Here is a 25767-nt window from a genome sequence, read left to right on the forward strand (position 1 = left end):
CTCTCTCTCTGCTTTTTATTAAAGGTGCACATGCACATCTTTTTCTATATCTAGGTATGTGCATGCATATTATGTATGTGTTGGTTCATTTAACAGAATGCATTTCATTGTGTTGGCACTGAGGTTTCCTTGGGTTAGAAATCCTTAAAACGCTTAGGGCATATTAAAAAATGGTCAGTGCTGTAATTGAAGTCATCTGATATATTACCACATTTTTATCAAAGAAAGAAAGTTGGCATTTGTGATCTGGACCAAACTTTCCAGAGAGTTGAGATTTATTCTGGTGAGTGATGTTTTTTTCCTGATAATAGAGGGTAGGCTGTTTGGAGGGTCACGTTTTGCTGGGGGGGGTGGGAGAGTAAACATGTTTCTTGCTGTGTTTTGTTTTCTTTTTCAAACAAACACACTCTAGATTTGGATGTTGATACCTTCCAAATTTACCAGCCACAGCTCACAGTTGCCAGAAAGCTCTTGTCCCAGGTTTGTGCTATAGCAGACAGTGGCAATCAGAGCCTGGATCTGGGCCACTTCAGCAAGGTGGACTTCATCGTTATCGTGCCCCGTTCGGAAGTCCTGGTGCAGCAGACCCTTCAGCGGATTCGACAATCAGGTAAAAGGGAGGGGAGGGCAAACAGGCTGATAAACACCAGTATGGGATTTTACTCCGTCATTACTGGTGTATGGGCAAAAGTAAGCTGCTCCAGCACATCTTTTGTCCTCATAGTTGGTCTTTTATTGTACTTCTTAAAAAAAAAAAAATTTACAACATCATTAAGACCCTTAAAAATACCTAATATTTAACAGTAGTTTGCTTCTTTAATTCAAATGGCATTCAACGTCGTATGCATTGCACCATGCCTAATATATGAATATGACAGCAATATATTTTTACAAAGACTGGTTGTATTGACACAAACATTGAAGCAGAGCATGAAAAGTATGATATGATTGATATGATATGATGTATGATATGATATGATATGATATGATATGATATGATATGATATGATATGATATGATATGATATGATATGATATGATATGATATGATATGATATGATATGATACGATGCAATACAATAGGATATGATTGATATGATATGATATGGTAATAGGAAGAATCAATTTTACATAAATTAGTGATATTTGCAAAGGAAAGGTCAGGGTGACTTTTTCTGGCTCAAACAATATTAATATATTAGCTTTATGTAGGCAAGTTTGGCCTAGGATCAGTCATGGAGTGTAACCAACTGAGTGCTGCTTTGGAAATATTTGTGGAGGCCTGATGTTTTCCCCCCACTTTTTTATAATGCCAGAAGTTTTCAGGCACTTTCTGGAGGAAATCCAGAAGCCAAGGAGCACATTTTGGCTTCCATTGTGAGAGAAATCGCATTTGGATAATCGTCTTCCTGCTGGGGCCTATCAGTGGTTTGGCAGACAAGTGGCAACTTCCCATTGACCCTTCATTTTTGGATGCACTCAAAGGAAAATATTTTTGTTGTATTCTCCTTTTTGACAGGTGTGCTTGTGGACTTGGGCCTAGAAGACAATGGGACAGCCTATCAGAGAGCTGAGAAATACGTGGTCCGGCTGGACAATGAGATTCAAGCTAAATTTGAAGTGTTCATGAGGCGGGTGAAGCAGAACCCCTACACGCTCTTTGTGCTGGTTCATGACAATGCCCACGTGGATTTAACCAGGTAGGTGCTCCAATCTGCTGAAGGCAAACCTCCCTCTCCCAGCATCTTCCCATTAGGTTTTTCAGAAGACTTACCATCTTAGACACGTATTACTTTGCCTAGGTGTTTTTAAGGCATTTTGTGCCTTACAATCAGAAAGAATCTCTTTTGGTTCCCCATGATGTTTGTTACCTAATTCTGATTCAGCTGAAGGTAGGTGAGACTAGTTTCAGATTATTGGATGCCTAACAGGACTCTTTCTAGGGTTGTGTGCTATGGTGCTGAAATCTAGGGGAAAATGCTGGATTTTGCAAATTTCTTCGTTATTCTTGTCTTTTTTTTTTTATTATTATTCTTTTTTCTGTGCTCAGACCCAAATGTATCCGATGCTCACTAGCTAGTCATGCTTTAATTCATGCTTTTATCCCTGGTTATAGTGTTGTTTGTGATATGAGAAAGCTTACAGACATTTTAAGTCATCATCATAAGAAAGATGCCATAGCTTCTGTAAGAAAGGGATTTTAAAAAATCAGCTGTATTGAATTTGGCTTTAGGTCCAAACACAACATGTACACACATGCAAAAACATTTATTCACACCAAGTCACAAGTTCATATTGAAAGAAGAAAGAAATAAGTAAAGCTGATTATTCTGTTCTTGTTCCGTGAGTAAACACGGAGAATATGTGTAAAAATATGAGTAAAAAAGGAGAATATGTGGTTTAAACATGAAGTATATAGTTGTGGGATTTTTTCCATATTAAAAATAGTGAAAGGTGTCCCTTCCCATGGCAGAGGGGTTTGAACTAGATGGTCTTTAAGGTCCCTTTCAACTCAGACCATTCTATGGTTCTATAATAAGCAAAATACTCTCCTTGAAGGACAGCTGAAAAGAGAAAAAAGCAACATTATTTCTACCTGGTCTTCCCATTCACTTTTTTTTACTGTCCTGGCTATACTTTGAATTTGGAATTTCTGAATATATAATGGAAGTAGAGGCAATTTCAGGAGCTCAGAACATCAGTAGACTTTCAGGCTCCCCAGCCTTTTCGAAATTTGTTATTTCAGACTGGAAATGCCACTGGATTTCATAAAATTGCTACTATATCCTATCCCCACAGCTCATGGAACAGTGTTTCTTAATGAGAAGGGTTTAATCATCTTTGGCTTATTTTTGGTTTCCTCCATGTTATGCTTTTTTAAATTGTCACACTAATCCACCTTCTCACTGTCAACAGATTTGATCCTTTATTTAGGTGTTTGCTGTTTTTCCTTTTTTCCCGAAGTTTACCCACAGAGAACAGTCAAACATTTTTTGAAGTCTTTTACCTTTCCAAAGAGATTTTTGAAAAAAAAACAACATGGTTCTCTGGGTCATGTTAATTTAGAGATTTTTCTGTAGGAAGAGAGTAATCCATTGAATTTCACAATGTCTGTAAGGCAATTCTTTGCATTCTTATTTCTGCAGTGCCATTTCAAGTTCCCTGTCACATGGTGAGCCTAATCATGGTCTGGCTGATAGAGTTATTAATTGCAGGGAGGTGCTTGAAGCGTTCAACCTCCTTGTTCTTCAGGTCAGCTCTTTCCCTTATGCCCTGCAAACACAGCAGTCCCGGATCAGCTCTAGCAATGAGGTACATTGGATACAGTCTGACACTGTGGTAAGTGTTTAACTGTGAATTTTAACTGTGAAATTTAATGTGGAATTCATGCCTAACAGAGTCTAGAAAATGTGTGTGTTGGGAGGGAGCTGTTTCTCTGCTGGAGTTTATTCTCTCAGATTCCAGATGGACAGCCCTGAGACAGTGATGGTAGAGGTAGCACCTGATATTTAGGACCAGGAATTAAACAGTTTCCTTATCTAGTCATGCAAGATGAGAATCCACTTTCTGTGCTCTGGTCAGACAAAGCTATGTAGATGTGCCATGAAGCTCCAGAGCTGGCTTTCCCTTTTCAAGCACTCTGACTTTTGACTGTAAGTTATACCTCACATATCCTGTCAAGTCTGTTCGTTTCATTCCCAGTCCTAATTAAAGTTGTGTGCTAGGTTAACAAGTTTTGGTGTAGTAGATGCTATCATTGTGCAGAGGAAAGATCCTGTTGGATATTCTGCACTATTAACTTTTTCCATCATTTCAGCCAGCTGATTCTGAGGATGTTTTGGATAAACCTGCTAAAAATAGCATTTTCTCCAATTACTTGTTTGGTGTATTTATATCAGATTTGACTTTACTGTGCTGAGTGGACCATTAGTTTCTGCAAAGCGTCTTAAAATGGGAGCTGTAAAAAATAGTTAATCTAAAATGACAGAGTGAATAAATATTCTAAGTTTGCTTTTTGGTTGATTGTTAATATAAACCATGTGGTGACCTTCTAAAATGGTCTAGACATTTTTTTGTTTCCCAAAAGTAAAAAAGAATTAACAACTTTCAGTCTCCTAATTAAAAAAATAAGCTACAAAAAAGCAGGGATATTGTAGGTGGTTAATTATATTCCTAGAGATTACTGCTGATATAAATGCACTGGAGAACATGCTGTGTTTCTATCAAAGGCTCATGAAATTTGAAATACAAATATTCTGTCTTTCTGATAGCTGAATGCAGATTTACATTCCAACAAAAAAAAATTACTAATTTGTGGTTTCCATTAGAAAAACATGTAGACTCTGACAATCAAGAACAACTTTGGAAATTAATAATCCTTCTCTTTTCAGGTTCTACTCTAAATAGAAATGAGATGACAGTTGTCAATAGATTTAAAGCCAGAGATAGGGAATCAGAAAATAATTAGCAGAATTCTAGAAACCCGCTGCAGTCACAGGTAGTAGGTAATGCTGAAAATTTTGTAAGGACCTGACAAATAGTAAGTTAAGTAAAAACACAATTTACATTTTATTGTATTTGTTGAAACAAAAAAATAGCATCACTTAGGGAGAATGGATAAAAAGAGAAAGGATTCTTTGGTTGGGAAAGTGCTTTTCACTTATTTTTTTGAAATGACACAAGAAATAAAAATTTGTTCTAGAATATCTTATATTTTTGCTGTTTGTGCATGAAACAGGATGATGCAGCAAGTGAAGAAAAGCTATACTTTGGTTTGAATGAATACAGCAAATCCCTCCAGTGGGGAGTCACAAGTCCCCTTTTGAGATGTGATGAAACCTTTGAAAAAATGGTCAACACGCTTTTAGAAAGGTAAATAATAACATGGAAACTTGGGATTCTGCCCAGTTGGGATCTTAAAGATACATCTTTATGAGCCCCATTATGGGGAATGAAGACATGATGACCTTTGATGTTGATCTTGGGAAACATGAAGTATGTGCGATTTTATTTTTGTAACAAATTTAGTGCAGTTGAAGAAGGGAGTGGATATCCTTCATTTGTTTATAGAAGAGATCAGGCCCATTCAGCAGCAAGCTGGGCTCAGCCGTGCTTCTCTCTTCTTTTGGCTCAGCCCTCACTGAGCTCAGAAGGTAGCACAGGTTTCATGCCTCACCACTTCTGGTGTCTCTCTTGTTGGTGGCGAGGGTGTTTCAAAAACAATTTTGTTATTTCAGTAGTTGGCCATGGTTTTGGTTCCTGCAGCTCAGGGCCTATTAGTACCCTGTAGCTCCCTGAAAAAGCTACTTTCATGGCACATATCCAAGATACAATTAAATGTGCCCATTTCAGGAGTGAGGGGAATACTGTCATTTCCAGCAATGTGGAGTTAATCTGCTGTGCGTATCACCAGGACAGATCCCTTATAGCACTTCAAATAATAGGTCTCACATTTTCATATTTGCTAAAACAGGATTGTTCTGTGTTCAGTACTGTGTTTTCTGTTTTAATTAGGTCAATATAATAGTTGTAAATGCATCTGTATTTATTAAGTAAAAATCAATGTAAAATGTGTTAAATCAGCAGCATTAATAATTAAGTACATAATAAATACTTAATATTGTTATTATCTACAAATAGGCAATAATAATTAGGTCAGTTCCTTAGATTTCTCCTCTTCTTTCTGGTCCAATCCAATGGAAGAGATAGTGGTCACTATCACTCTATGTCTGTTCAAGTGCGAGTGGGATGAATGATGAAGGAGGATTTATGTATGTGCAAATAATCATACTAGATTAGGATAATACTAGAAATTGATTGCGGGTGAACCTGTCTGCCTTGGAGCCAGGCTATGTTTTTGTGTGAGACAGTTAATCAGTTTAGGCTCTGTTTTCAAGAAACTGGGCTACTGTCCAGGTGGATGAGCCATTCAACCTTACAAGCTGAAAATATTGCTGACATTTTTGTATTATAAGAAAGGCTCCATTTGTTTTAGTAGCAGAAGTGCAGTGGGCACTTTCATGGCAGGAAGAGGAAAAAGTATTTAAAAATACTGGTTTAATGACTGGCTTATGGTATCCATAACAAACTACTGCATCTACTGGCTAAGCGCAAACCCAAAACTTTCTTTTGTTGTCTATTAGATTACTCAAGAAAGAGACCAGAGAAATTTGGAACTTCTAGTTATTTTAGTTATTTGGACTTATATGACACAAAACTGGCACTCAAGGCGTAATAGTGTAGTGTTTTTCTGTATTATGATGGCAATGGAGCTCATGGGAAATGTCACAAAATTGAGTGGGTTTTTTTCCTTTACTAGGTTTTAATTTTATTTCTCTTAAAATTTTACTTCATATTTGTTGTCACTGCATGTAGCTGCAAAGGAAGCAAAGATGTTGGCTATGTAAGTTAAAAGGCAAAATGGCAGTTCAGATTTGGCTCAGAGCCAGCAATTCCTATTGGCACATCCAATAGGATGAGAGATTGAGAGTTGTGATATGATGAAGTACTTCTCCCACAAACCACTTGAAGCCATGATGGTCCTCAAGTTTGTAGAAGAAAAAGCTTGTGGAAAGCAAATCAATTATAAGCATGTGTTCTGGGAATAAATTGGATCTGAGGTTTCCTTATCTCCATCAAGCCAAAAATCTTTAGCTGAAATGTTGGACTAGATGAGGGTAACAGAAGTTTATAATTCCTGTTACTTGAGCTCAGGACTTGGACCAAATGCAGAGAATTTTTGTTCAAAATTTTTGTCCATGAAAATTGAAGACTTCATTCTTTGACCACTAGTGGAAAAAATAGTCACTTCTCCACTATGCAGTCCTGCATTTTGGCTGATTTTCAGACAGTGTTGTGATTTTGCACGTGCTAAATCAGAACTGTGTGTCCCCCAAGGTACCCGCGGCTGCACAGCATGGTGATCCGCTGCTACCTGCTCATCCAGCAGTATTCCCAAGCTCTGATGGCCCTGACCACCATGGCCTCTCTGAGGGACCACAGCACACCTGAAACACTCAGCATCATGGACGACCTCATCACAAGTCCAGGAAAGGACAAGAACGGCTGTGGCCACATGCTGGTCATTCGGGTGCCGTCGGTGCAGCTGGCCATGCTGGCCAAGGAGCGGCTGCAGGAAGTCAGGGACAAGCTGGGGCTGCAGTATCGCTTTGAGATCCTCCTGGGGAACCCTGCCTCGGAGCTCACTGTGGCCAAACACTTCGTCACACGGCTCAAGGTCAGCAGGAGCTGAATGTTTGTTTGTTTGTTTGTGTGCTCACTGTAGTTGTCTGGCTGTTGTAGCTGTTCTGTGGTTATTCCCATGTGTTGATAGGTGAATTATTCTATAGGGAAAGGGCAGGTGTTCTGTATCTGTCACTTGGAATGCATTTCTGTACTTTGAGCATGAAAGGTAGAGAGACTTGGAGCAAACCTGAATTGTTACTGGTCCATGAAGTCAAACACCAGCTGTTATTTCACTTCTTAAAGGTGAATAACAGCATGCATCAGATAGGGTTCATCTCTAAAAGCAGAGCTCAGATCTCTGTAGGCAAACTAATTATTTCCACCAACTTATCTGTCTGTCTAGTGTATCTGTTGTCTGCTCTGTTCATCCATCTTCTGCCCTTCTGATAACTGGTAAAGTATGCTGTTTGTCACAGATTTCTTTCCTCAACCCCTGCATGCTGAAAGCCTGAAGAGGCTACATGCATATATGCCTAGCATATCTGCACCTGCCTAAAATTTTGCATGGATTTACAAGAGCATGGTTCAAGTAGCCAAACCCACTTCATGTATTGACCTCACTACATGAGGGGCACAAACAAAGGGGCAATGGGTTGTCTGCCTTAGGTATCAGCCTGAAAGTAGTACTGGTTATCTGTCCTGATCTTTGCTCACAGAGAGCCTAATTTTCTGCTTCTACTATGAGTTATACAGTGCATTCAAAACCACGGAAAAGAGAAATGAAAACCACAGAAAAGAGGAAGGAATTTTGTGAGCCTGTCTGAGAGAACTTGCCTGCAGCCAAAAGCAGATAAAATGTCCTTTAAAGAAGCTATGACTCCTGCTTCTCAAACTTTATGTGCAGCAGGACAGGGAAGAACGTAGTCATAAATGAGACAATGACATGTAAGATTAACTGCTCTGTGCTGGTGGTTTTTATTTGATAGGCATGAATCCCACTCTTAAATAATTCTGAGTTGAATCCTGTGAGGGCTTCTTAATAGTGCTTTGCCATAATGAGTCCAGCCCTTACACACTGCTGAAGCAGCCTATGAGGCCTCGACTGTGGAGCTGTTGCAGGTGGATATCCATGTAGACATTGGTCTGGAATAGAGGAATTTTATCAGGTAGAGAGTGCAAAACCTTCTAAATAATTCTTCTTCCTCTCTCCAAAACATAAGATGCGTTTTTGGACTAAACAGAGCTGTAGGATTCTTTCTTCTTTTCTTGCAGTTTACTAGAAGAAAAGCCCTCAAATCTGAGCCATGCATATGAAGGGAAATTCATCAGCCTAGGTTATTGCAGCCAAATTTGATTTAGTCTCTATGCTGCTAGGCATTTGTTCTGACATTAGGTGGAGTACTGAAACTACAGGACTAGAGCCAGTGGAGAGCTTTCACTATAAGCATCCCAGCCCTTTTTTTGATGTGTGTATGGGGAGAGAGCAATATGAGGCTACTGAGGGCTGAGGCTCAAAATGTGGTGCCACCAATAAATATTCTTGGTTGCAGGAAGGATGAGACCTCATCATGACCATTTTCAGAGGCAGGGAAGGAAACTTTACAGGTGTTAGTGAGCCCAGCTGAAAAGTGTGGCTTAACTTAGTCCCTCTCTCAGATGGCATTAGCAGGGTGTGTGATGCCACAGCAGGGCAGGGAGGGTGGGCAGCTGTCTCTGCAGTGCTGGTGGCTGCATTGTTCTGTCAGACAAGCCTGCTGGTCAGCCAGACCAGCCAGACAGGTCATTCCTCTCCATCAGGGAGTCAGAGCCACAGAATAAAACAAGAGATGGAAGACAATTTAAATAACTATTTCACTGACAGGGATGCTGACATGGCATGCCCTTTAAGTATAACCAGAATCAAACTGTTTGGGAGACATGCAGAAGTGAGGCGCCCTGAGGGTTGCACCTCTCTGACCTTCCTGAGAAAGATGGTCAAGAAATATATCTTTTGTATGCAAGTTTACATCTCAAAGCCCCAGACACTCATTATTTTTAGGTTCTTATGCTAGCAAAAAGAAAATCAAGAAAAATCAAAATTGTCTTCCCCTATCTCACTTTCCAGTCATGCGCTTTCACAGAAACTGTGTTCTGTGGAGAGGTAGAAGAACACACAGCTGGACTAACCCTTTTGAGCCAGAAGTTCTCTCTCTGCTGCCAAGGCTGCTTTCCCAAGTTATTAGATACTGCTAGTTAATTGGAGAAATAAATTTTTTCAGTAAGCTCTGCTGAACCAGGGGAATTGTAAGGTATAAGGACATGAGACTGATGCTGCCAACCTTTCCAGTGCTAAGGGAAAATTGTGCAGTTTTGCGGTCTCAGGCCTTGGTAGACTGTGGGTAAGGAGTTCTTTTAGGGGGGATTACCTCTAGGGAAAGGTGAAATGTGTTTCTGTCACGTAGTCTTTCATTGTATAAAATAATTAAACAAGGTTCATTGTCCCATTTTCATACTCCACTTCAAAGTCTTACTTTAGCTTTACATTAATATCTTTTATCTGTGCAAACTGAACGCATCAATGGCTTTTTTCTCTGACAGGCCACACTAATGGTGAATATTTCCAGCATTGAATAATGTATGCTATGCACCTGTTATTCTTTGCATTTAATGCTTGGCTAACTGTTGGCTACCAGAAAACAAATGCATGCCTGCACCCAAGGTCTCCTTCCTGTTGGCCCTTGAGTAAGCAAGCCCTGTATACAAAGCAAAAGCAGGAACTGGTGAAAAAAAGGAAACAGCTGAAGATTTAGAAGATGTCATTTAGGTGTGACTGGAATATTCTCTGTTCACAGGCTTGGAGGGGCAATGAGCAGGAAGACTGGATTCCTCGCACCTATCAGGATCTGGAAGGTCTACCTTGCATTGTTATTCTCACTGGCAAAGACCCTCTGGGAGAGACTTTCCCCAGGTGCTGTTATTACTCTTTCAATATGGTTGCTCTCTAACATGTTCAGATAAGTTGGGTTTGATACCATCTAGCTGTCTTTTCACAAAAGAAGTGTATTTTTGTAGACTTCAGTTAAAACTGTTTAAAGGCATGGAAAGTGCAGTTTGTGAAAGGTCACATGTGGGTCAGTAAATGTCTGTGCAAAGTACGAAGGAGCAGACCTTATGTGCTAAATATTTTAAAATCATTTTATATGTATGGGCTAATAAAATTGTTAATTTATTAACATATTAATATATTAACATAAATATTAATAATTGAATATTTAGTAACCAATTAAAGATAGGGAGTGTTTCTTCAAAGTCAGAGAAAACAAAACTTCTTTTTTCATTTGAGTTGGCTTTCCTAGGTCGTTGAAATACTGTGACCTTCGACTGATTGACTCCAGCTACTTAACTCGCACTGCTTTAGAGCAAGAGGTGGGCCTGGCATGCTGCTACGTCTCCAAGGAGGCAATTCGAGGGCCTATTGTAGCTCTTGACCTCAGTGAGAAGGAGCAGGAGAAGGCAAATGGCAGCGAGAATGACTCTGATGAGCTGCTGATAGACTTGGACCGGCCCCAGAGCAACAGCAGTGCTGTCACTGGAACCTCAGGTCAGTTATCCTGCTGATGGTCTGGAAAACAAGTCTTTATTCCTGAGTCACTGGAATCTGGATGCAAACAGTGAGATGTTTTCTCAAATGTGGGTTGCTTAGCTGGATTCAGCTGCAGGCTAGACAATGAAATGTTAGTTGCAGATTCTTCACACAGTGAGCAATTTTGCTGTCTACTGCTAAAAGGAGACGGTGTTTCCATGGAAGGGATGGTGTGCCATAGCTTAGCGTCCTTTGTGATTTTGATTTTTAAACTTTCATTTCACATTTGTTGCTGGCTTGGATCCTGAAAAGATCTTAAAAATCAGACCAAAAAGGGCTAGTATAAAATTCTAGGAATAGAAAAATGCTGTGTAACTCTGGGAATACCTATGGATGAGGATGGATATCTGCCTCCTTATCAAGATCAACAGAATGGTTGGATCTTGTCCTACCTCTTCAGGCATCACCTCCCACCAAGCCTTCCCTTCTTTGCCTTCTGCAGACACTTCTGGTTCCTTCCCTTTATTTCCCTATGAGTCTGAGGTATGAAGGCAGCTGAACTGGGTCTTTGCTATGCACCAGGTCTTCCCATACACTAACTAAACCTGACAGGTAGGGAGGAGGGGACATAGCCCAGCTCATGTCCAAGCTGCAGTGAAATAAATGCTCTGTTCTTCATAGAAAGGAAGATGCAATTGATCTGTGTATACAGTGGTTTGTTAAACTTGACTTTCACAACGTTGTATTATCAAATTCCAAATCCTAGATGGGAAATGATAACTAGCATACAGAGATGAGGAGTGAACACTTGGAGTCTGACCCCTGTTGCAGCAGGGCATTGCCTCTCCAGCCAAAGGGACAGACAGATGTAAATTATTTCTTCTTACATGGTGAAACACTGACCTAAGCCACAGCAGCATTCACTGAACAGAAGTGTTTATGCATTAGGATTGTTACATAGATCAAATGAATTAATGGACTTCTTTCATCAGTCAGTAACTTTTCATTGCCTGCTGTTTTGTTTTCCCAGGCTCCCTGGCTGACAATGGTGTGAGCTCCTCGAGTGCCACAGACAAGTCTCAGAAGCAGGCACCATCCCTGAACTTCCAGGCTGTGGCACACAGCTCAGTAGACGAGGGAGCTTACTCCAGCTTTACAGCCAGAGAGACCCTGAAACAGGAATGTGACTCGCTGGGTAACCAGATGGCCAGCAGCACCACTCCCAAGCTCTCCTCGCTGTCTTCAGTCTCCCAGACCTTCCAGTGGCCTGCCCAGTCAGCCAAGGACAGCAGGGCTGTCCGTGTGGCGCTGCCGCGCATCGTCATCCTGTCCAAAGCCGCCTACTGCCTCCTGAGCTCACAGAAAAATGGGAACTTGCCTTCCTCCTCTTCCCTCCTGCCTCACGCTGACGTGTCTTGGCTGAGCTCCCTGAGGCCTCTGCTGCACAAGGACATGAGCAGTGAGGAGCAGTCCTTGTACTACAGGCAGTGGACGACGGCCCGGCAGCACCACGCGGACTTCAGCAATCAGGCCGAGGCGTCTGGCACCAGGACTTTCCACCCCCGGAGGCTGCTTCTGACAGGGCCACCACAAGTAAGTTCCTCCTGCCTTTTGAGCAGTCTGAGGGGGGCCAAGTTTGCAGTGATGTGTTCTGAGGTCAAAAATCAAAGTCAAATTTTAAGGCCAAGTCCATGCTGAAAGTGGTAAGGAGAGGAAGGGTCATGCTTCATGTCATGTTTTAGCCTAAGTGAAACACGTGTGGGTGGCACTGGGCATAACATTGTCATCAGGAGAGAAGCAATTATCACTGCTGATCTCCCTGCATACCAAAGTGACACAGACTGTGACCAGGTTGTGCTCAGAGACCAATTTAGTAAAAGTGTTTTCAGTATAGTGGGCAATATTACATCTTGCAGTGTTTTCAGGCAGAGCTGAACACAGAGCTCTGGGGTAAGCCCAGAGGCATTTATCTGAAATTTACCAAACTTCCACTGTAGAACTTTGGGTTGGCATTTAGACTTTTTTCCATCTCTGGCTCAGGTTGGAAAGACTGGTTCATACTTGCAGTTCCTAAGGATTCTCTTCCGCATGCTGATCCGGTTGCTGGAAGTGGATGTGTATGATGAGGAAGAGATTAATGCCAGTAAGTATTTAGTAGGTATTCTTAAGATGTATCATAAAGAGCCTACTTGTGTATTAGTCGGCAAGGAAGTTTTTAAGCTCACTAAAAGTCTATGAATTACACCTACTACATGTCCTCTCCATTGGTGTGTAGCTAGACTCCAGGTGTCTGCATATTTTTCAGTATACATTGATAAAAAAGTGGACTTTAGGATGGGCTTATGTGAGAATTATTAAATGTATTTTAGGCTGATACATCTGTGTAGAACTCAAACAAAAGTGAGCACAAAGCTGTAAATGGGCAGCATCTGCCCATATTCTCTCTCCTTGCAGGTTTTTAAGTGCTGTCTGCTTTTAAGTAGACAGGACATTTAGGAACATTTTGTTCCTGGCTGAAACCTAACTATTACTTATATTTATTTAGAAGTTATGTATCCTTTTTCAGTAAGATTGTCTCCTGTCTGCAGTTTGCAGGTTTTATGCTGAGGATAAAGGGGAATGGGATCCTCTTTGGATTTGTGCTCATTTGTCAGATCTCGCAGATCCATTAACTGCCATGGCAGGACTTTGCCTTGAGAAAAGCAAAACCTTTTAAAAATTAGTCCTCTTCATGGTGTTCTGGTACATAATTCTTATGATCATTAGACTGGCATTCTGAAAATGTAGTTGCTGTTGGACCTTTGAAAAGACTAATATTTCTGTTCTACAGTGTTATTAATGCAAAAAAGGAAAAAGAGAAAAGGGAAAAATATATTTTCCTTTGATTTTGGGCTTTGGGGGCAGTTATTCCCTTGTTATTTGAACTAAAGTACCTCAGAAACTTGGGATGAAATGTGAAAATGCAGGAGATGTTCTGCACCATGCTGACTGGCCTGTTGAGATCATGGCAATGTGTCACACCCCTGCCAGGAATGCATGGAACTCCAGCAGAAGAGCAGTTTGGGTTTGGTTGGGTTTTTAGTTGTGGCTTTTTTGCTCCCACTACTTCTGTTGGAATGCTTCTCCAGAGCCCTTGTGTTCTCATTATTTTTAATACTACTTTATTCTCCACTCCAAATATGTTTCTGTCCCATTTATACACATTCTGTTTAGGATATTATGTATAAACATAATAATTTAAATTAAAATACTTTTTCTCTTCTTTGAGGTTTGTTTCTTTGGAGTGGTCAGGCAACTATCTTACTTCCCCTTCAGCATTCATCTAGGTAGTCTGGATCTTCTTACAGGATTCTCACAAATGACAGGCTCTTCATTCTCCTTATCAGTTTGGTACTCTGGCCTGCACATCTATTTTCAATTTATTCTTCTGGTGCATGGGTGAGCAGAACTGAATGTTTAACCAGCCCAGCCTATGACAGCTCATGTGTTTCCCTGCCCCCACTGAAAGCCCCATGATTGATGAAACCTGTGAATGGTCTTTTCCATTCTCCCTTTTCAGTGGCATTGATGCTTAGCTTGTACTCCAGGGTTTCTCAGCAACTCTGTCATTTGCAACCAAGGTGCTCCCAACCTGCTGCAGAAATGCTTGTTATTAATCCTTTAATGTACATATGACTCACAATTTTTCTGTTAAATATCACCAAGTTTTTGTTGTCACAGTTGTTCAGGCCATTGAATTCTGTCCAGCAATTCCTTTTCCATGTTGACAATGACTCTTAGGAGTGTGCCACCAGCAAACTTAAACCAAATTTTTGTTTAAACTGGTGAGAATAGTGAAAATATTAATCAATGTGCCCCTCTACTGACCTTTTAACTTCACTGGTAATCTCACCTGCCTTACAATGTTTTATGCTGCCATCTTCTATTTATTTAGTCAACTCTTTCAATGTACAGACCATTCTCCATTTTCTTCAGCTGCATTAATAATTTGTCCTATAGTATCATTCCAAGTACTTGAGTCCAGAAGGATAAGATTCATTGCATTTCCTTTGTTCAGTGAATAGGTATTTCATAGCCATATAATGAAAGTAACACAGGATTTATTTAGTCAACCTATATTCATTTTACCTCATTTTTCATTTAATTCAACATCTTTAATTACTTCTTTCACCCTCTCCAAATTTTGCGTATTATTCAGGTCAAAGTAATAGACTCAGAGCTCTTTAGATTACTGTCTCTCCTCTTGCATCAGGGTATGGTGAGCCTGTGCTTGTCTGTAGACCCAACCTTCATTTCCCCTGAATTCACTTTTCTAAAATCAGTAACCTCAGTTACACACCTATTTTCAAGTGTTCTTCCATCTCCTTTTAATCTGAATTGACTCATGTTCAAGCTGCACTCCAAAGCTGTTTTCTTAGGCCAGTGTTTTCTACCATTCCCATTGCTTAAACGTGATTTTCTACTTTAGACTTATGTCTGTTGGATCAGTACAGAAGAGTTTCATTTGATCCTTCCTAGCCACATCCTATTCTGTAATAGGAGCATTTCTTCTACTGCCTTTATCATGTACCACCAGCTACTATAAATATACACAGCCTCTCTTTCCTTGCTTTCATCCTTCTGCCTTTGGATACTTTTGCTTCTCATTTACCCAGTGCTCTTCATTCCATCACAGAGGGGCTCTAAACTACTACACCTGTGCCTTCTGCACAAATAGGACCATTCATCTGAGCATTTTAAGCTTAAACCAGAGTGAATTACACCTCAGCAGCATGAAAGATACTTAGGAAGCTTCTTCTCCTGCACACAGTTTCTAAGAAATTGCCATTTCTTTGAAATGGCTTTGTGGATTGTAATTTCACTGGTAGTATTTATGATGTTCAGAGATGTTGCTCTGTGTGTGTGTATGTTTGCCTGTGTGAGTTCCAATGCAACTGTAAAGCAGCAACCACCACATAAGCATCATTTGGGTATCTGATTCTGCTTACCTGAAGTGTGTTGTTGCAGATCATACAGAAAACAGTGAAGTTACTCAGTCTAGCAATGACCACTGGCCAGACATTGAGATCTTCAGCAAAATATCTTTTGACCTGAGTGTACATGACCCTAAGTACAGAAATATAAGTCCTGTGTACACAGAGCAACTCTCAAGAGTGAAACAAGGTAAGTAAAATGTAGACTTTTTAAGGAATACTTTCCTACAGAGATTCAGTGTTTATTGGTTCATTTGAACACAAGTTCACAAGAACCTTTAATCGCCACAATGAAATTGAAAAAATACATTTATGTATTCTTCACATTTTTTACCAGGATCACAATCTCTGTTTTGTAATGCTCCTAAAATTTCTGTTACTTCTTTTCTTTGTGCACAGAAGCAAGCAAAGAAACAAAATCAGAAGAACCTAAGAAAAGGGAGACCGTGTCCATGATGCTGACTAAATATGCAGCTTACAACACCTTCCATCACTGTGAGCAGTGCCATCAGTACATGGACATTAATCCTGCTGCACAGGTTGGTGTCAAGGTGCAAGGGGAAACTGCATCCTTGGTTTTTTATTGTGGTCTCTCCAGGCATACTGCTCTCATCTCAGGACTCATGCTTTCCACTCATCCACCTTGCCTCAGATGGAATTGTTTAATTCTTCCATTCTCAGGGGAGATATTGAGCTACAGACCCAGGAGCATCAACTGTGTCTGCCTCGTTCTGCATGAGCAGTTTTCCTCTGCAGCTGCCTCTGGCAAAGGGTGAATATTGTGATTAGTTTTCTGAAGCCGAAGCATTATTCAGCCTGCCCAGAGGGTTTCCAGTGTCTCAGCAGAGAAGACTGTAAAAAATAAGAGAAATGCTTGTCTAACCTAAATGCCAGCCATCCACACCTGTGATGGGAGATGGCAAGACCTCCTTCTTCCTTTCTTTGTATGTAACTGTGCATTCTTCTCAGCAGTAGCTTATGAGTCACTGGACCAAAATGAACATTTTAATCTGTTTAGTTAAAAAATCCTTTCATTTCTAAAGCAAACAGTTATGCTCACAGAAGACTGGCAAGTAAGATTATTCCTGGTTAATAGCTCACACATTATTTCTTAACCACCAGCAGCAATTTACCTGGAAGTTTCTCATCTCCATTCATTCATTCCTTGCTTGCTAATGTTTTCCAGCAGCTTGCTATTAAGATATGGCAGTGTAGACACCCCGACCTGGCAGTGCACAATGCCAGTTCCCTCAGAGCAGCACCAGCAGGTCTGATCTAAACCTCATGCTTCATTAAGTCCATTGACAGAAGCAAATCCTCCCCAAGGACATCTGTTGTTCCCTCCACTTCTCTTTGTGCATGTGGTTAAACATAACTAGTACTAATAAATATAAACATCTACTTCTATGTGCCAGTGTAAGCTGTGTATATAGAATTAAGATAATTAAGCTCAGGAAAATTACACTTTCAAAGGGGAGTCACTGGATAGCGAACATGAAGAGAGAGGGATTCTTAAATGCTTTAACACAACCTAAATAAAGTCACTTGCATTTTCCATCTTAGGCTAATTATTTCAATTTTTAGCAAAAGATTATAGAAAGCTGATTGGTAAGAGTAAGTGATTTGACTTTGTAGTAAGACAGATGCTTTTGTAGGATGAAATCTATCAGCTGTGTAGGCATTTGTATGCACTTGCATGGTTCAGTGAAGTGCTGTGCAAACTTAAACTCACCCAAATTCTTCATAGCCTTGTTAATGGTGTGGTCTGCTTTGGTCACACTACTACTTAGGAGAGTATTGCCACAGGATGAATACTATACTGACACCAATACAGGAGTGCTCCTACTGAGGGGTCTGAATGACAGTGCATGCTGCTGTGGAGGCACCCCCACATACTGCACTGCTCTTTGAATCTTCTAGGTAAATTGATGTGGACAGTTCTTCTGATGTGCATATTTGTGTGTGTGTGAGTGTGTATGTATCTGTGTATTTGACTTCTCTTTGTAAATACTGAGAAATAATTCCTAGCTGAAATGGACTTCAGAAGAGTCCAGTTTGGCCAAAGACCATTACTGGTACAGAAAGCTGATTCCTTTAATAGCAAGGCCTCAATAATGTACCTTATTGTGAGAAAAATTATTACTGAAAGAGAGTGGTTTGGATGTTCTTCTCTGATGGCTACCAGTACTGAAAGAACTGAAAGAACTTCTCCTCCTTACATACTCCTTCTGCATTACCTGCTTGGAAACCTCTTTTTGCTGCTTATTTTTCTTCAGGTGTCTGACTCCACTCTGCATGCATTCACGTTTTCATCCTCGATGCTGGGAGAAGAGGTTCAGCTGCATTTTATAATCCCCAAGTCCAAAGAGAACCATTTTGTCTTCAGCAAACAGGGAAAACATCTCGAAAGCATGCGACTCCCACTCGTTTCTGACAAGGTGTGTTCTGTGCTGCTCTCACCCATCCGCTGCACGAAGGCAGCTTGCAATACATATGCAAATTAATGGGGGGAGGTTTTTCTGTTGTCTTTTTGTTTTAAAGTCCTTTGTGTAAATCTTTCCTGACTGTCCTTAGAATGGGTTTTTTGACGGCAGACATCCTGTTTTTCTGTTCCTAGTGTCCAGTTCATATGTGTTGCAATAATCAGTGATGTTAAAATCTGGTATAAAAAATAAACAAATGGAAGTCCCGACCAGGAATAACCTGCTTTTTTACCTAATGTTGCCAAAATACCTTGTGTTCCGGCAGAATTTGAATGCAGTCAAGAGTCCTATCTTCACCCCATCAAGTGGGCGTCATGAGCATGGGCTCTTGAACCTCTACCATGCCATGGAAGGCATCAGCCACCTGCACCTCCTGGTAGTCAAGGAGTATGAAATGCCACTTTACCGAAAATACTGGCCCAACCACATCATGCTTGTCCTGCCAGGCATGTTCAACAACGCTGGAGTTGGTAAGAGACACCATCAGTGCATTGCTGTGAAGGTACCAAAATCTGTGTTGGACAATGTGGATCATGCTGTTGCAGGAAATGCAGCAGCTCCTCACATACCTGCTGTGATAACAGCAGCAATGTCTGTGCAAAAATGTGGAAGAACTGCTGTCAGGGGCATGGAATATATGTTTGCATGGATCACTGCCTCCTCAGCTTAAAGTCTGATGTTTTATGGGCCTTATTCACTCATTTTACTCAACCCTGCTGTGTAAATTCTAGATGTTTTACACATATTCAAGTTGCAATGTTTTTGTTAGCAGAAGGTAAATATTAACTGCAGCTGAACACTGGGGTCTTGAACTTTGGAATTTGTTTTCGTGGATGCTGAGTTTATTCTGCAAGAAGTTTTACATAGCTTCAGTTTTAGAATCTTAGCCCCTTCTTCGTTCAAGTTACTTCATTAATACCCAGAGAATTGTGTTCTGCAGAGTGTCTTAAAGCATCCAGTCTTCTTGGAATCCGCCTTTTAGATTTATTCACACTGAAAAAGGACATACAGATTTCTTTTCAAACTAAGGTGATATGAGCACTAAGTTCAGAAAGGGTAATGACTGCAGATGTTTGTGTTACCTTTCTCTGGAAAGAGCGATAAAATCTAATAAAGATGTCTGCACATCATCTTTATGGTATTTCCTCAGGTGCTGCCAGGTTTCTTATTAAGGAACTTTCCTACCACAACCTGGAACTGGAGCGAAACCGCTTGGAGGAGCTGGGAGTGAAGCGCCAGTGCGTGTGGCCCTTCATCGTGGTCATGGACGACTCCTGTGTCCTGTGGAACATGCACAGCCCCCACGAGCAGTCCAGGTTGGTGCCCACCCACGCTGGCTCCTTGCTCCAGCACTGCCAGCAGCACATCTGTGACCAAGGCTCATCTCCAACATCTGGCAGGGATGCCAGCATCAGAGCAGTAGGAAGGCCGAATGTTTGTCTTGTTGGCCACCAGCATTCAGTTCAACACCTGCTGTTGAACACTTCCACATGGCTGTGCCCTTACATCTGTGTCAGTACCTCCAACAGACCTCTGCTTGTGTTTGTTCTTTGCCCAGAGCCACTCTTCTTTCTAGCCCCTGTTTGAGGGATTTTTCAATATGTTACTTTCTTTTGATTCAATTTCTGCTTCCCAGAGCAAACAGTTTATTTGGGGAACTTAGAAGGCATTAAGCTCTTGACCTTCTCAGTGCTTACACTGTCCAGTACAGAGAAAATAGCATTCCAAAAATTATGTGTAAGGTGACTTCTTTTCCCTTCTTAAATTGCTGTGTAAGAACTTACTTTGCTGAAAGGCTCATTTTCTGAATGGTTGCCCTGATGAGGTGCAATTATGAGTCTTCATTTATGTACATATTTTTACAGCATCTGGAGTAAACATTCTCAGTTGTCAATGTAATTTTTTGGTCCTTTTTATACACACACATGTATGAATTTGCAGTGTATGTAATATAAAAATAATAAAATATGTTTGTATGTTGTGTATGATCATGTTTTGCAGCCAGTCCCTGGAGCCTGGGAGTTTCAGCAAGAATGTGTCTTTGAAAAGTGTCCTCCAACACATTGAAGCCACCCCCAAAATTGTTCATTATGCAATACTGGGTGTTCAGAAATGGAACAGCAGGCTGAACACCAGGAAATCAAAGGCTCCATTCTCCAGGTGCCATGTGCGTGATTTTATACTGCTCAACATAGACCTGACCCAGAATGTGCAATATGACCTAAACAGGTAGGCAGCACATATATATCTGTGGAAAAATAGCACATTGGCTTGATAACAACCTTTTCACAATGTTTCTGAATGCTGTTGAGATAAATAAAAATATCCTACCTTAGGTAATGAGTGCAGAATCACAAAAATAAAACACAACGTGATATACGTTTCATCTGAATGAGTAAGGCATCAAAATAAAACTGCTGTAAGCCAAGAAAACCTGGGGAAGACAGATCAAGGGCAAGGAAGGGCTTCAGAGGACTGAAAAAGTGAGGAAAGAAGAAACTTGAGGAGAAAAAATAATTGGGACACCAAAAGTACAAGAAAGGAGCCAAAATGGCATCAGTTACAGGAAGAATGGGGAGCTTCCAGAGTGCCTAGAGGGAGGGATTCCTTGTATTTCCTTCAGAGATAGCTGTCCTCCCTCTTGCCACTTGAGTTTGCAAGAAAAACAGATGAAAAAATTACTTTCTACTATTTCCTTCCTTCCTTCCCACCCCCCCCACCCCCACTCTCACCTGACTTCATCCTAAAGCATTTTCAATAAAGCACCCATATCATGGGCCTTTATTGCTAGCTCTCATCACAGATTGAAGAAATACCCAATAATTCTTCTCCCCAGACAAGCGAGTTCCAAATAAACCCTGTCTCTGCTGGCCATAAATGGCCCTGGAGCTTCTCACCTTGGACTCCTGCTGCTGTTTTCAGGGATGCTGTGTGTTTCAGTGAGGAACTGTGGCCTTTCAGTGCAAGCTGGTGTGACTTTCGTAGCTCTTAATTTCACATTCTCTGTCAGATTGAATCATGAGGTGGGAGTCAGCCCATAGAAATGAACAACATCATGAATAGTGGAGGACTAGGATTACTTCCCAGCAGCTTTTTTTCCCATAGCCAAGTATTTGTTAAAGCCATATTTTTCTCCTAATTCCAGTTTATGGAGAAATATGTCATATGGAACTGGTTTGTTCAGAGGTGGAAGTTGGTCACTGCAGAGCTTCTGCCAAGTCCAAAATACATAATACAAAAAACCCCAAACATAAAAATAATTTCAAAAAAGAAGTAAAGGGTGGGGAGGAAATGATTGATGCCAGTGTGTGATGAGCATGAGTGCAATCCAGATTTGGTGTGGGCAAGAAGCACACAGGCACGCTGAAAAGTGAAGACTAGTTTGGGTTTAGGGTGACCAGCAGCTGCTTTCCTTGACCAGGAGCACATTGAAGGAATGAGTCTTTGGAACTCTGCAGAAAATTTGTGGCACCATATCAGATGATCTCCAAAAATATCTGCTGAGCCCACAGTGGTGCATTTCAGCAGGGGGTGTGTGAATGGCTGTGCACAGCAGCCACACAGCTGCTTTAGTGATCTTGTGTTTAATGTCCAGGTACTTCTGTGAAGATGTGGATTTTAATCTGAGGACCAACAGCAGCGGCCTCCTCATCTGCCGCTTCAACAACTTCAGTGTCATGAAGAAACATATTCAGGTTGGAGGACAAAAGGACTTTGTTGTTAAGCCAAAAATCATGGTAAGTCTGGTGTACTTAAGGGGTAAAATCAGTTTTCCCTAGAAATAATGAATTCTCTAGTTCTTAGATTTATTTTGTACTTATTTGACATCTGACATTCATGGCTTAATCCATGGTAGGGCTGCTGCATCAAAAATAGAAAACGAGAAACATTTTGCTATTTATAAATTACTAAACAAATCCTCCTAATCTATTAGAATATGGACTGAGATTGGGAAGAGTTTGGTGTAGTTTTTCAGTGGTATCTCTGATAGAGGAAGATTTTGCAGACTGATTCAAAGCAAGCAAGTTGTACCAGATTCAGTTGCAAAAATTCAGCACAGCTACAAGTTTCTGGTGTTTGCTGATTTGTGATGGGTTTCAGTCCTTGCACTTCCTAACAAAAAGAGGGCTAAGGAAAGGCTCTGAAAACTACAACCTTCTGAAATCTCCCCAGGAAATTCAAGTATTTTTAAAAATATATAAAATATTTTACACAGAGTATGTTACACCTATGCCTATGGAGATGTATTTCAAAGGATTGTCTTTAATCTAGGAATCTTACAGTTTGTGTTCCTGGTAGTTTTGAACACATCCCACACCATCTTCCTATAAAAAAGACACCTCCGGTACTTCACAATTTAACTGACTAAACTCTGGGTTTAAGTATTTCTGGGTTTAAGAATTTTTAAGATAATTTTCTGATTTTCCTTTTCTTGTGGTTGCAATGGAATCTGTAGTAACAGACTGGCCTATGAGAAAACCCCATTGAAAACACTTTTTATGGATGACTCCGCACAAGGAGTATGTAATATATAATGCCCACAATAAGGCAGGATGAAGGCCACTGTGACAGTTTGAACTCCCCATTTTATGTCCCTTCTTTAGGCAAGCAGATATCCACAGAAGTACATAGCAAGCACAGAATGAGCAATTAATTTATTTCTGTTCTTTGGTGCTTTGTGAAAATCGAATGGGGAGTTTTGATCCTTTTGTTCCTCGTCTCTCTCTTCCTGCTCTGTCCATGGCAATCCCTTCCCCAGTTAGAGGAACTCCAGCAGAGCAAATACACAGAGCAGGTGGGTTAAAAGGGTTCCCCTTGGTTTCACTGCAGGTCTCAGACAGCGTGGCACCAATAATGCCTCTTCAGTACGTCTGTGCCCCTGACAGCGAGCACACATTGTTGGCAGCCCCGTCTCAGTTCCTCCTGGAGAAATTCCTTCAACATGCAACCTACAAACTCTTCCCCAAGGCCATCCACAACTTCAAGAACCCGGTATTGGCCATCGACTGCTACCTGAACATCGGGCTGGAGGTACAAGAGATTTGCAGGGATGATGGGGACACGGAAATGCAAACCTTTACTTCAGTATCTTTGTTGTGTTGAAATGCCCTTCCTCAGCATCAAGGGTAACGTTGGAAGACTTTGGTCTCAAACAGATTCTGCTGCTGGAAGTAAAGGAGCAATCCACTGGAGGAGCTGGTGGTGAAGCCTCCAGCTGGCTGGTGTGGGTAGAGACCAGAGGTCTGTGATGGATTAATGTGACTGCTGGGCTGTGCCAGGTCCTACACTTGGGTCCAACAACGCCACGCAGTGCTACAGGCTTGGGGAAGAGTGGCTGGAAAGCTGTACAAAGGAAGAGGATCTGGGGGTGCTGAACATGAGCCAGGGTGTGCCCAGGTGGCCAAGAAGGCCAATGGCATCCTGGCCTGGACCAGGAATAGTGTGGCCAGTAGGACCAAAGAGGGGCTCATTCCCTTGTACTGGGCACTGGGAAGGCCACACCTCCAATCCTGTATTCAGGTTTGGGCCCCTTAGTTCAGGAAGAACACTGATGTGCTGGAGCATGTCCAGAGAAGGGCAGTGAAGATGGTGAAGGGTCTGGAGCAGAAGTCTGATGAGAAGCAGCTGAGGGGGCTGAGGGTGTTTGGCCTTGAGAAAAGGAGGCTCAGGAAAGACCTTATCACTCTTTGCAACCACCTGAAAAGGAGGGTGTAGCCAGCTGGGGATCCACCTCTTCTGCCAGATGACAAATGATGGGACAAGGGGGAACAACCTCAAGTTGTGCCAGGGGAGGTTTAGATTGGATATTGAGAAAAATTTCTCCGTGGAAAGATTTGTCAAGCTCTGGAACAGGCTGCCCAGAGTAGTAGTGGGTTCACCATTCCAGGAGGTATTTAAAAACTGTGTAGATGTGGCATTTGGCAACATGGTTTAGTGGTGAACTTGGAAGTGCTGGGTTAACAGTTGGAGTCAGGGATCTTGGATCTCACGGACCCATGATAACAGTGGGATCTCAATGAGTGTAACCTAAACAATTCCATAATTTGCAAAGGAATTGGGCATGTCTATCTGAAATAATATTTCATACAAAGCAAAACCCCAAAAGTGATGCCATTCTTGACAAAACCTGGTGTTCATCCTTTGATGTTTTTCTTTTTATGAATCTGGGTTTCAAAGAAATTAGATTTTTGCAAATATCTAGATGTCTGTAGGTGGGGAGTTTAGAATTTTTGAACCTAATGGTCAGCTTGAACTGGGTCTGGAGCAGGGTCAGTGTCTAGCAAGGGTGTTGTTCAGACAAATTTTATGGAGGTCAGTGGTAAGATAGAGGAGGCACTCTTTGTTATATAACAGCCATCACAGCACTGAGACACAAGAGTGCTTGGAACCTCAAGCATCAGGATTTCCCCTACTTATGGAATCACTTTGTTTGATAAATGTATCCTTATTAAAATAGCCTGTATAATCTATACAGTCATTATAAGCAGGTAATTTGTAGAGGAAAAAAAAATCAAACTGAATTACAGAGAGCCCTGAAATAATATGTTGCAGACTTAGTGACCAAATTTGAATCTAGGTTTGTTCCATGTGTTACTTCTTTGGAAAATTTGCTCAGTACTGCAATCTTGTTGGATTGGATTTTTATCAGAGCACCAGCTGACTTGCCTGTTATCACTTAAGTTACATTCCATTCCATATAAGTCATCCTTAGACATTTCTGAGACATTTCTTTCCCCCTTGTGTTTCAGGTGGCCATCTGCTACATTAGCTCTCGCCCCCACTCAGTCAATGTCAACTGTGAAGGGGTGTTCTTCAGTGGACTTCTGCTCTATCTCTGCGACTCCTTCGTCGGTGCAGACCTCCTCAAGCGGTTCAGGTTTCTCAAAGGTAACCTCACTTCTCTGCTGGGCATCCTGGCTGCCTCTCTCCAACTAATAACAGCATGGATGAAAAGGGAAAGGCAGAGGAATAAACAGCCTGATTAAACAGCACCATTATTTTCACAGTTTGTTTTGGCACTGTTTTCAAAAGAAATAGATGGAGTGGTTTTTGAGGGGTGTGTGAAACTTCTTTTCCTGTTGGCAGATAATTGAACCTTAGGTAAGCGTTGATAAATGGCATTCATTAAGTTATTTTAAAGGGACATCAGCAAGGATTTTGGAAATCAGGCAGTGAATTGTGCAGTCAGCAACTTGTGAGAGTTGCGAGCACAGATGTTAGTGATGAGGTTGGGAAATTCTGCTCTGGCAATCAGTCTATAATGGCAGTAAATCTTCAGTTCTGTAATAAGGAAGGCTCTTAGCTGAAGGATGATTTGATCTGTCTCACCAGAACTTGATAAACCTCATAAAAATCTTTATTTTTGTCTTAATGCTGGCAATTAGCAAATTGCCAGAGGAATTCAGTAATGCTGAAGTGAGTTGCAGAGCTCCAGTGCAGTTGTGGTGGCGCAGCTGAGCCATTTCCCTCTCTTGCTGACTGAGGATGGTCCATGTGCAGGGTTACCTTACCATAGGGATGACCCTCAGCCAGTTCCAAGAACCACATTTTGAAGTGTGCTCCTC

At 41.2% G+C, this 25767-nt stretch overlaps 1 protein-coding gene across 8 annotated transcripts in view; it reads left to right on the plus strand.

Moving 5' to 3' along the window:
• GREB1L (GREB1 like retinoic acid receptor coactivator) overlaps positions 1–25767 on the plus strand; it is a 132034-nt gene that overhangs the window by 102857 nt on the left and 3410 nt on the right. For all 8 annotated transcript variants that reach the window (XM_063167269.1, XM_063167259.1, XM_063167306.1 and 5 more), the window contains 18 exons: positions 413–610; positions 1519–1699; positions 3146–3338; positions 4738–4871; positions 6897–7236; positions 10016–10131; positions 10520–10764; positions 11777–12339; positions 12787–12889; positions 15754–15909; positions 16119–16258; positions 17996–18157; positions 18468–18672; positions 19353–19518; positions 20204–20431; positions 21798–21939; positions 23033–23233; positions 24952–25090. In XM_063167269.1, the coding sequence (XP_063023339.1) occupies positions 413–610; positions 1519–1699; positions 3146–3338; positions 4738–4871; positions 6897–7236; positions 10016–10131; positions 10520–10764; positions 11777–12339; positions 12787–12889; positions 15754–15909; positions 16119–16258; positions 17996–18157; positions 18468–18672; positions 19353–19518; positions 20204–20431; positions 21798–21939; positions 23033–23233; positions 24952–25090 (3612 nt within the window). The remainder of the gene's footprint in view (positions 1–412; positions 611–1518; positions 1700–3145; positions 3339–4737; positions 4872–6896; positions 7237–10015; positions 10132–10519; positions 10765–11776; positions 12340–12786; positions 12890–15753; positions 15910–16118; positions 16259–17995; positions 18158–18467; positions 18673–19352; positions 19519–20203; positions 20432–21797; positions 21940–23032; positions 23234–24951; positions 25091–25767) is intronic.

Source organism: Melospiza melodia, chromosome 1 (genome assembly GCF_035770615.1).
Source record: "Melospiza melodia melodia isolate bMelMel2 chromosome 1, bMelMel2.pri, whole genome shotgun sequence".
Taxonomy (NCBI): domain Eukaryota; kingdom Metazoa; phylum Chordata; class Aves; order Passeriformes; family Passerellidae; genus Melospiza; species Melospiza melodia.